Source organism: Eucyclogobius newberryi, unplaced genomic scaffold (assembly GCF_026437365.1).
Source record: "Eucyclogobius newberryi isolate DKJ021-1_F unplaced genomic scaffold, fEucNew1.0.hap1 SCAF_20, whole genome shotgun sequence".
In the NCBI taxonomy this organism is placed as follows: domain Eukaryota; kingdom Metazoa; phylum Chordata; class Actinopteri; order Gobiiformes; family Gobiidae; genus Eucyclogobius; species Eucyclogobius newberryi.
The window spans coordinates 19,656,423-19,668,504 of NW_027315835.1; the positions used below are offsets into that span (position 1 = coordinate 19,656,423).

The following is a 12,082-nucleotide window of genomic DNA, read 5'->3' on the forward strand; positions in this document are numbered from 1 at the left end:
AGGTATATTATTATTAATGAATGCAATTTTATGCACCATGGTCACAAATCATATTTTTTGTTTCCTTTTCACTTTCCAGATCATTTCTACTTGAGAGGCCTTCCACCACAGCCCCCTCTGCTTTCCACCAATCACAGCCTCCCGACTCTGTCCAGAGCAGCCCCAGGACACCCTCTCGGCTCATGCAGCCGGGAAACAGACAGTGGAAGCGGCGGGCCGCAGAAGAGCTCCAAGGACATGGGTGATAAAGCTGTTTCATCTGGGTCCAAGGAGCGATCGTCCAGCAAAGAACAGCACCCGGACAACAAGGACAAGCTCCAGCACCATCCGTCCCTGCCCACCTCATCCTCCCACCATCAGCCATATTCCCCTCACCCTGCACTGCTCCCTCACCTCGTCCCACACAGCCGAGACGAGGAGCGCCACACAGACTACAGAGACAGCGATGCTGCGAATCAGGGACAGAAACATATGAATGCCTGTAAACTGTCTGCATGTTCCGGGGTAGAATCCAGCCTTGGAAAGGGGCGTGTTCTAAATGGTTGTGGTGGGATTGTCGGACCTCCATCCGGAGGAAACAGGCACTCTTCCAAAGATGAACCAGTGTGTAGTGCGATGAGGATCAGCGAGTCCTCCCCTGAATGTAGAAGAAAAGGAGCTGTGGCAGCCATGCTGGCTCCTCCACCCCCACACTCCATGTCCTCTTACCCAATGCCCCCTCCACCTCACGCCTTACATATAAACTCCTCCATGCCAGGAGGCTGGCTTCATCATCCCCATCATCCCCATCCAGATTTTTACTGCCCCCCTGCACCCCTTTCCTTAGTGCCCTCCAAAGATCCAGCACCAATATCAGGAGGGTCCAGCAGAGAAGTCAAAGTCTCTGGTTTGACCCATGTTCCTTTTGGAGATATACCAGTGCCTGACTGTCATGGAGTCAGTAGTTGTGCAAGGAAGGTTGATGACAAAAGTGGAGAGAGACTGTATGAAAATTCTACTTACTATCAACTTAGTAGTTGTCAGAGAAATGAGAAATCCCAGCAGCAGCTGGAGCACAGCAAGGATGACAAAGTTCATGACTGGAATCAGCAGCACTTCCACAGACACAGCTCCAGCCAGTGCGCTCAGCCGGACCTTCAGTCCTGCAGCCTGAGGCCTTCTTCATCCTGTAAGGAAGTAGAGGTGCTAGGCGATGCTTACCGACCATCACTGCCCACAGAATCCCAGGGAAGTCATTCTGGAGCTGGGCTCAATACAGACGGCACTTCTCCCTTAAGGGACTGTTCTCTCTCAGGTCCTCAGCCTGATGGGAGGTCGAACTCCAGACCAGCGGTGCAGAGGCAAGGACAAAAGGTTGCTAGGATACGGCACCAGCAGCACAGCAGTTCAGACGAGAGGGGAAGAGATGAGGGTCAAACGGGACTCTCCTGGGGCCACGAGGAGGAATTGCGAAAAGGCTCCCATCATGCATCATCTAACTGCACCGAAGGAAGAGAGCACAGCAACCGAGCCCCCAGCGTGGATCCCAGCAAACCCCACCCTCCAGCACTTTCCCACTCCACATCACACACCAATGAGGGTGAAAGAAGCGCAATTAAAACACTTATGAACTACAGTTCCCAGCAGCCTTTGCTGCTGCCTCAAAGAAGCCCTTTTGGGGGGCTTGGTTGTATCAAGCAGGGTGTAAACAGATCAGAAAAGGGGGACCGGGCAGATAAGGGCACCACTTCTCCTCAAGAATCTCTGAAACAGATGTTGCCCCCTCGCCGTGGCTCTGTTAATGAGGGAGAGCGGGCCGACCGAGGCGGGAAAGAGGCGGGGGACGCAGTGGAGGGGGAGGTACGCCAACCTCCGGTTGGTATTGCTGTTGCTGTGACCAGACCCCCCCATCGCTCCTCAAACGGCGCCTCTGGACACAGCAGACAGGGCCGGGTGCTGCCCAGCATGAAAGGTCAGACATAATTTCTTCTGCATGCTCTGCAATGTAATTGGTCTTCTTCCATGTTATTTTTAAAGACTGGATCCTAGTATGAATAGTTCACTGGATGTCCTTATATAAAAGTATTACTTTTGTTTAATATAGGGGTATCCCGTCCTCTCTATCCATTGGGCCGGGACCTGGATGAGAGGAAGAGACTGTCTGAGGAACAGATGAGTCTTCATCTCCTCGACAGAGAGCTGCTTATCAGGTGCAAATAAACACATACAATATCTGTCTGATGATGGACCAGAACATTGTCCTTCATTTGATAAGCTGCACACTCTTTTATTCTCCCCCACACCAGGCTTCTCTTCTACTCACTCCATTTACTCTTCTTACCCTTTGATGTGGTGTTTCTGTTCCCCCTCTCCAAACCTCTCTCTCTTTCAGAGATGAGATGTGGTGCATTAACATTACTGGGACTAATACTGATGTCTCTGAAGTATCAGCCTCTTATTATGTAGTCATATTAAGGGAAGAAAACATATAATGAGAACTCATGGAGCAGGCACAAGATGATGACTGCCACTGTTGCAGTCGCATTTCCTTTTCTTGATGATTATAATGGTAGTAGTGGTAATGAAGATGACAAGGATGAAGATAATGATTTTAATGATGGTGATGATGACAATAAGGCCCATAATCAGGATAATGACAAAGTTTTTTCCGCCTACTGCCACAACAGGGAAAACAAGGAGCGAGTCGAGTTTGCCCGTATCCACCCATCCAGTAGTTGCCACGGTGACCTGACCTCTCACCTTCTGGGAGGAGCTGACTCATCTGCACATGCTCATCACCACTGGATGCAGAGGACAGGGAGTCCCTCCATCTGGATGAGCCACTCTTACGGTGTGTTCATTATAACGTACAGCCTTAAATGCACAATCTTCAAATAAAGAGTTGGTGTAATTATGCATCATAAACTAAACGATTAACTAAACATACTTTATTTATAACTATGCCATGTGTGTTCCAGGTTTGAACCATGTAGGAATGAGCAATAGTTTCCCACCAGGTCTTCCCAGCTCCCTGCAACCCATCATGGACCCCAGTTTGGTGGTTTTGCCCTCAGAGCCAGGATCTCATCACCCCCTTGGTACTGCCCAACACTCATTTGTGCTTTGCTCTGCCTAACTCACTGTTAGGCACAACTAGTTCTTCTGCCAGATGTCTGGAGGTTATGGGCTACAATTTGGACGTATGTGTCTGGATTAAATGACACCTGAGTTAGTGTAAGGCTTGTAGAGAATGTGTCTCAGCTTCTGCCTGATAGGGTTGATGTGCATGTGTTTGCCAACACCGCTTTGCAAACAGGCTGTGAAATTTAATTATCTTCAGCCTCCCTTGCCTCCCTCCATGGGAGTTCCTACAGTGAGGGGAAGTGCATCCACTGAACCCTTCCCCTGGGAAACATTAGCCCACTCAGGCTAATCTTACAGAACAAAGGTTCCCAGCAACAAGGCAGCCAAGACGGAAATGTGTGAATATGTGTGCCAGTGTGTGCATCTAGTGATCATAACTTTACACTATATTCTTTTCATCAAAACATGTATGAAGTTGTGTGATATGTTTGGCAAACTTGTGTTTCACACATTAACATATCATTTTACCCATTATCTCTATTTCTTCTACCTATAGATGTGCTTGAGCAGTCAGGCTTATGGTCAGTGTATGGTAGCCGAGGTCCTCCGCCTCATCTCCAACAACACCCGATGTACTCCCGATCTTCATTTCTACGACAGCAGGAGCTGTACGCACTGCAGCAGCAGCGTGCTATGGAACACATGCAGCGTCACTCTCAAGCACAGGTACATTTAAACATGGCAACTTCCTTATTTTTCTAAAGCTTGGAGGAGGTATATTCAGTGAAGCTAATATGATTCATTTTCAATTAATTAAATTGCTGTTTATTAAATCTACAAGTTTTTTCTCAAATTATTTTCTACATTTTTCAGAGGAAGAATGAGGAGCACTGTATCACTATAGAAGATTCCCCTCATGAGTTACCAGTGACTCGAGCGCCTTCTCTGTCCTCGTCAACAGTTGTCACTAAACCTTTCTCTCACACCCCTCCTCCACTGAGGGCCACAACAACATCCCCCGCAATATTCCCCAACAGCCACCAGTCCCCATCCAGACGACCTCATGCTCCTAACCCTCTGACACCTGCCCCCAGCCCGGCTGCTGCAGCTCCTCGCTCTCCTGCCCTGAGCCCTGGTCCGTCCCATCTGCCTAAGGGTCTAGAGCGCATCAGTGACCGTGGCGAGGGGCTTCCACCTCAGGACTATCCACCATCACTAGAGCCAGGTAAAAACTCGGCTCCTCAATACTACGACCAATAAACCAAATCAATAAATAGGATATTATACATAGTAAAAATTAAAAAGCAGGTCAACAGTGAACTATGACTTCTCCTGATGTGCATCACCTCTCCTTTAGATGAGCCGATGACTGGTCCCTTGCACTGCTTATCCTTGAATATGTGTGCACTTTTCCCAGTGAAATCTAAAGAGGCAGGTCGGCCATTAAAGTCAAAGAAAGCATATGGGGGGCTCAGTGTTTGCAAGTCCATGTGTGACCCTTGGATGCGCACATTGCTGAGTATCATGCTAGAAAGGTCAGCAGCCTTAGCAGACAGACTGGCCCTTCTTATCCTTCACAGGTCCTTGAGAAGCACAGGCGGAAGAATACACATTTATCTGGCTGCGTTGTCAGAGGGCGGAGGAATACCATCAATAATAAAAGCACGGGGGTGACAGGGCCCGCAATGCAATCACAGGGAAACTGCAGGGTGTCATCAATATCCCACATGGATCTATACACACTTCCCCAAAAAGGCCCAAAACAACCACAAACTGCATTGAACTCCCTGCTGCCACTCTATTATGCCGACTGTAATCACATGCCCTTTCCTTGAGAACAGAATAGCAATGAATTTAAAACTCTAGGCAAGTGCATATATATATATATATATATATATATATATATATATATATATATATATATATATATATATATATATATATATAATGTAAAAATATACACACACACACACACACACACACACACACACACACATTGTTTGTTTTTTCAATAAAGCAACTTTCTATAAACTGAATAATATGGGCCAAATATTCCAACAACTACAGGACACTGCTAAACACCAGGCCAATCGTAGCAGCTAACATCCGTTGCTATAAGAGCCTGTTACACCCGCAAGCAGGAATGAAGGGCCCTAGAAACCGGTTTGGTCATGTAAATTTACTGGAAACGTGTGACCACATAGGTTTATCAGAAAATGGACTTAAATTCTAGCCATACGGCTTTAGAGTTGTATGGTTACTGTGTGATTGATTGTGTTTGAGTAATCTATGCTTTTTTATTGATTGACAAATTTCACACGTTTAATTTGGCCTTTTCTTCTAGACTTGCCACCTATATACACCTTCACTCCAATCACAACTGGTTTCAAAGCTGGACCTTTGCCCCGTGAGGCCCGACCTGCTGAAAACATGACACAAGTGGAGGCTGCCAACTCGGAGTCCAAGTCCCACCCACACTCATGTTGTGCTGTGGTTGTGGACCAGGAAATGTACAATTCAGAAGCTGTGAGTTCTGGCAACCTCCGTGTAAAGGACAAGATAAAGCAGAGGGAGGAAAAAGTATGCCCCATCTCAGACTTGGAGCACAGCCCTGCTCCAGTCCCGGCCACAGCCATGGGCAATGTCCTACAAGTGGAGCAGTCTCAGGGCTGCCCAGGCCAGAGGGCTGCCTTGGAGGCGCTGCCTCCATCTAAAGAGCAGACGGATGACAGTGAACATGAAAAACAGGACACCGAGGAGGAAGAGGGAAAGAGGAAAGGGCATGAACCTGAATGTAATGCTTCTGTGCCTGAAGACCTCAGAGAGGACACACTGGAGGAGGAACCAAGAAAAGAGGCTATACTGGTGGTGGATGAGGAAGAGGAGGCAGGCTCTGTGGAAGTGTCCTGCACCCCTCCCTGCTCACCCGGCCCCCACACTTCAACCCATCTACAAGGCGCGTACATGTGGAGCCTGGAGCTGCTGATCGCTGCAGCTCTGTGTGCCACCAGAGATGCCTTGTACCCAACGGCACCCGTCCTCCAGCCCCCCAGGCCGCTGCCTCACCATGGTATGGACATCCTGGGAGAGCTGGCGGAATTGGAAATTGAGAAGAGGAACAGACAGAGCAAGGGGGATGGAGGTAAGGGTCCGGCTAAAATATTATGTTTTGATAAATTAAGAAAAAATGATAAAACCCATCTTTTTCCTGCTCACCCACTCACAAACACACCAGACCATCAGATCTGAAGTTGTGTGAAAGGCTGGTGTGGAGGCTCAACCTGTTCCTTTCTTTCTTTGGCATGAAATTCTGTTGTAGCTGATTTTCTTTGTCTCTGTAGTGACTTAGTTTAAGTGTGTACATGGGCTTTTAAGGAGGTGACACAAAGATGGTCAATCAAGCCAAGTTCCAGACTGAAGCCAGGACACACTGGTGGGGCAGCGAGTCCCGCAGGCTCCAGCATCTTGCTTTGCTAATTAGACCCTTTCCTTAAAAACACTTCTTCTGAAAGCGCTCCTATTTTCCCCTTGTCCCACTGAGAGAAAGTGTTTTTATTTATGCCAGTGTGTGCGTGTGTGTAAGCTGTTAAGTAATCCCAGATGAATCGCCCCTCTCCGTTGTGTCTCTACCTCCCGTTTCTCTCTCCTCCTCCTTTCTCTTGTTACGTTTCCCCTCTCATCTGCGCCTTTTTTCTTATTAAACCAATGTAATCTTGTGTGTAAATCCTGCCTCTGCAAGCCTTGTTGACGGAATTAATAAGTGTAAAAATCATAAGTCCCAGTGCAGCTGTCAGTACATGTATGTGCGAGATGCGAGCGTGTGTGGCAGTGCATTTGTTTACATGTGCGTGCACGTGCTCAGCATGTGTAATAGGTGTGAAATCAATAAGTCCTGTCATGGTGTGGGAATCGTTCTCTAAATTGCAACACATTTATTTAAAACCCGTCTCCGGCCTGGGCATGGAGGAATGATATTAATACCGCTGATGGCATTTTTTGTCATTGCGAATGTGTTTGAAAGATGAAACCGATCCCAGACAGATGCAGTTATGCCGCTCTGTGACGCGGAAGGATATCTCAGCTGTTCACTGAAGATTGCAATTACAGATTAAGGAATCAAGAGATGCCTGCTCCTCACTGTAAATTAGCACCATTACATCTGACTCCAGGGTGCACGGTGGCAAAGGCGGTTAGCGCTGTTGCCTCCCAAGAAGGAGATCATGGGTTCGATTTCTGGACCAGACCAACATCACATGATCTCTCTGGGTGGAGTTTGCATGTTCTCCCCGTGTTACCGTGGGTTCTCTCCGGGTTCTCCGGCTTCCTCCCACCGTCCAAAGACATGCATGTGTTAGGTAAAAATTGGTGACTCTAAATTGGCCCTAGTGAATGAATGTGAGAGTGAACTGTCTGTAATGTCTCTGTCTCTGTGTTGGCCCTGCGACAAGTTGGCCACTGTCCAGGATGTACCCCGCCTAAGGCCCAAAGTCACTGGGATAGGCTCCAGTCACCCGTGACCCCGAAAGGGAACAAGCGGTAGAAAATGGATGGATGGATGGACATCTGACTCCAGCGTTGTTTCTCTTATTGTTGCTTATTTTCTTGTTCCTACTCAGGCTTTATTTTGAAAATGTACAGTATCTTATTAGATTTTCTAAATGGCCAATAATGATAGCTATGCCCATAACAACTGTAACGTTTTTTAATTTTACTCCGCTTTTCATCCTCCTCTACTCTCATGTGCCGCCTCTTATTACCCCCTTTTGAGACACACTGCGCAGCTATTACCCAAGCTGAGCCGAGTGTGTGCGGGATACGGCGGGCGGAAGGCGCCTTTCGATTGTGGCCATCCTCCCGGACATTAAACTGGCCGTGGTGATGTCAGCGGTGATGTCATCCTGTCAGTGTAACAGGAGTGTGCTATTGGCTCAGACCATGTGACAGATGAGAATGACTGTGACCTCTGTGTGCTGGGACAGGACACGGCCGGTCCCTCTGCCTCCCAGGAGTCACCTGTCCCGTCACCATTCACACTTCCATTCACACTTCTCAGCCTCACACACCATATTGTGTTTCCCGCCTTCCTGCTTGTGCACGTGCTTACACACACACTGCCTTTATTAATGTCAGATGTCAGGAGAGGCCCGCTACTCCAGCGTACACTATGATGCTCTTCTCACTTTCCTCAAAGGCAAAATTGGATTCTGTCCATGTCCATAATGAGGAGATGTAGGAGAATAAATAGATAGCTCAATAAACACTTTGGCTCTTATTGCTTCTCCTCCCCGAACCCTCCCTCCTTCCCGCCTTAGTGCTGGGGCCCACGTCTCAGCGAAAAGCACTTTAGGTGCATGTGTCTTTTATCAGCATAGGTGTGCCTCATGAATATTCTACTGACAATGACAGAGTTAATGACAGTGACAGATGAGAGCGATTGTTCTTGTGCACTCCCACCAGCGTGTTGTTGCGTTGTAAGTGTGTACGCTCAACAGTAACAGCAGTATACATCAAATAAACTACACAGCTAATGTCATAAATATCCACTTTTCATGAGATGTTTGCATTGTTTCGGAAATAAATCTCCACACACCATCTATTTCATAACTCTGAGTCAGCTGCTTTGGGATGTACCAATCAACACCTAAACACCTCGTCTGTGTGCAGGTGATGACATGCTGACCTTTGACCTGCACAGTCTGGCGACACTTGCGGCTGCTCGCGCCCTGGAGATGGCAGGAGAAACCACACCTCAGGGGGCGGACCTGGAGTGTCCAATCAGAAAAAGGCTAAACCTGCGCAGGAAATGCAGCTGGAGACCTCGACATGAGCCGGTGAGCCCTTTCAGATCGGGCTTTTACTCAGGCATAGCAAAAAATCATTCATATGAATATATAGGGACAGGCTGAATAATGGACACTCAAACCAGAGATGACAGAGCTGTAATCCACCACACGCCAACCCCAGTGATGAACCTAATATTTAGAGTTCTGTTTCTCACAATCAAAGGTTTGCTATGTAACTTTTCTGATGGGGGAGGTCTGTGCACTGCGTCTCCGTGGAGATATTATTGCTGTGAAATCTCCACAGTATGACATTAAACTTATAATTGCATTCATTTAATTACAGGTGTTGTTCCTTCAGCATGCTAGTCTCTATGTAGATGGATTAGTCTAATGTCATACTGTGGAAAATTCCAAGCAATGCAATGGTCTCTTCATGGAGAAAAGCAGAGGGTGGAACCCTCCACCAGAAAAGTTACATAGTGCCCCTTTTAATGATGATCTGTTCTGTTTTGGTCACCCAATCAAAGTTTCTCTCAGAATAAATAGGAACGTAGTTTCCCCCCTTTTTGCTGCATATGAATATACATAGATGTGCTGAAAGAAAAGTTGAAAGTCAATTGAAAATGATCATTAGCTGCTCAAACACGCGCAGGATACTTCCCATTCCCAGCCAGTGTGTGTTCAGCATTTAAATGCTCTGCTTTGTGTGTGTGCATCAGGTGTGCCCAGTGAAGGGCTCCATGGACTCGATGGGTGGGGAGGAGCTGGCCATGCGTGTCCAGCTGGCTGAGCTACAGCGCCGTTACAAAGAGAAACAGAGAGAACTGGCCAAGCTACAGAGGAAACACGACCACCAGTAAGCACAAACGCTTTTTTACTCGCATAAAACCTAAATTCCAGCATTCACAATTTGTCTGTCATGCTGCATCTTTCTTATTTGTTTAGACCTGATGCCTTCTCATAGTTAATGCAGTTTGACCTGTAGCCAGAGACATTCCTCTTCATTTCTGACTGCATCTCTGATCTTTTCTCTCTCTCCATTCTCCTCCTTCGTTCACTGCAGGAAAGAGGAGACGTCTCGAAGCCCTGCTCGCCGGGGACCTGGACGCCCCCGCAAGCGCAAGTCCACCCCCGGCCCAGCTGCTGCAGCAGAGAGCTCCAAAAGACTCCGGTCAGTCCCGTGATATGGCAGCAGTGTAATCAGTGTGATTGGCAAGCCCCGCTCATTCATCCTGATTTCTGTTTGTGTTTTTAGTCAAAGGCACAGTTGATTTTCAAGAAGTTCGTCTTCAGCAGAATTGATTCCAATGCTCTAAGGCTGATGATTTGCTTGATTGGGCTCTGAAAAGAGCTGCTCAAAGGCGCACCCACATATTCATGCAGAGGGTTATGAGATGGGAGCGGTGTGGGGGAAGGGGGGTTAATGGAGATGAAGCCGTTATTAATCATCATTAATCACTTTAATCATATTTATCACATGCATTGATTATATCCAGGTTCCCAGTGAAGCTGCAGCATACATTAATACAAGCAGACAAAGTCCCGATGTACAGTTATCACAGTGATAAACGACTCCACACCACTCCCACTCATCCACACATAGAATAACACATTACTTCACACCTTATACGCACCACACTTCCATCGACAGTGAGGGTTCCAGGCTCATAAAGATAAATGTGTTTTTTTATGCTGCCCCACCTCTGTTAACATGCACACCCTTTGCCTTGATAAAATGATTAAAAGAACTTGAAGTTTGTCACGGTTAGCCTGATTAGAAAGTGCTAATGAAAATGACAATGAATGGCTTGCAGTTTGTTTAATTAGTCTGCTGTAGCTAAGTGCTGAAGCAGTATTTCTGCTGCTGTTAATGAGCAATGTGCCCTTTCTCAGACTTTAATCTTCACACCCATAGATTAGCCTGAAAATAGTCAAATATTTAATAGGTTTATATTATTTGTGTTTTCTTGTGGAATTTAAAGTATTTGTTTGGATGGGAGCAGCATAGAAAACATGGTATCCTCTTTGCTTTGCGTAGATCTCCTCTTGAGAGAGAAGATGCTGAGAGCCAAACTGGCTCTCTGTGGGAATATAGGATTCACCTGGCTCAGACAGCAGCTGCTAACAGTAGTGTGTGCAGTGTGTACAGTGAGAGTGAGTGAGCATGCATACAATGAAGCCAGGGCAGAGAAAGAGAGCGCGATAGAGGGAAGGAGGAGTAGTGTTCAATAGAGGTTAGTGTTTATCGATTGAGCCCTGAAGCTCCGGTCAACGGACAGACTCCCCTGAGACTGCTTCATCTCTGTCTCAGCCCCTCCTTCCTCAACTCTTCCTCCTGCTCCTCTGCCTTCTCCTCTCTTTCCCTCACACTAGGTACTCTTTAGCCTTTCATGTGGTGATTCAGCACAGTTTCATATTCACACAGTTGCTAAATATTTCTGTGTTTGCTGTTAAACTGCGCAGACAGTTGGCACCAGAGTTTTGCACTCTTGCCTTATAGAGTTATGAGACACCAAGAATGGCAAACGCCAGAGACAATGAATGAACCCAGCAGCTCCAAAAAAAGAAGAAGATCTGTCTCAAGTCCTGATCTCAGTGTGTTCTGTGTTTCAGGCCTGGGCTGAGTTTACTGGAGCAAAAAAGCAAGAAGAAAATATCCAATCACAGTTTTAGCAGCCTCAGTACTGCACAGGTCAGTAATCTCTCTGCGTTCCTCATCAACGCACACCTATACCCACTTCCTGCTGTTGTTTTTGCTTGATTGTTTCAATTAGTGAAACGAAATGAGACAATAATTATCTGTCCCACTCCCTTTGAATAGATGAAGGCTCGCTGTAAGCACAGAGGTCGGCCCAACACGCTGAACTCCAGACTGGCCAGGAGAGTAACCCAGCTCAAACACAAGGCGCAGCGTGGAGCTCCCTCATCCACAGCCCGCTGCAATGACAGGATGATGCCACGTCGTCCTGGAGGTTGGTAGTGATCACGCTCCAACACTCCTCAACCACAACAACATTAACCACTGCTAAAGCACAACATCTGCTCAATCTTCCAGATCTACAACAGAACTGGACCGCCTTTCAGACTTTGAAGAGGAAAAGGGGGCGTAAGCCCAAGCTGCTGATGGGTGGCGACCCAAACAAGTCTGAGCACAAGGATGAGCGCGCCTCTGAGAAGCCAGAGTGCGGGGAAGACAAGCCCAACAGCGAGAGTTCAGAGCACGGTGAGTATGGGTC

At 47.2% G+C, this 12,082-nt stretch overlaps 1 protein-coding gene across 1 annotated transcript in view; it reads left to right on the forward strand.

The window, feature by feature from the left end:
• Positions 1-12,082, forward strand: part of bahcc1b (BAH domain and coiled-coil containing 1b) — a 42,109-nt gene that overhangs the window by 22,086 nt on the left and 7,941 nt on the right. Inside the window, exons 5-17 of the mRNA XM_072456259.1 lie at positions 80-1,951; positions 2,084-2,189; positions 2,667-2,830; positions 2,958-3,077; positions 3,620-3,789; positions 3,937-4,288; positions 5,408-6,205; positions 8,728-8,894; positions 9,566-9,702; positions 9,910-10,017; positions 11,460-11,538; positions 11,668-11,818; positions 11,902-12,069. Coding sequence (XP_072312360.1) covers positions 80-1,951; positions 2,084-2,189; positions 2,667-2,830; positions 2,958-3,077; positions 3,620-3,789; positions 3,937-4,288; positions 5,408-6,205; positions 8,728-8,894; positions 9,566-9,702; positions 9,910-10,017; positions 11,460-11,538; positions 11,668-11,818; positions 11,902-12,069 — 4,392 coding nt within the window. The remainder of the gene's footprint in view (positions 1-79; positions 1,952-2,083; positions 2,190-2,666; positions 2,831-2,957; positions 3,078-3,619; positions 3,790-3,936; positions 4,289-5,407; positions 6,206-8,727; positions 8,895-9,565; positions 9,703-9,909; positions 10,018-11,459; positions 11,539-11,667; positions 11,819-11,901; positions 12,070-12,082) is intronic.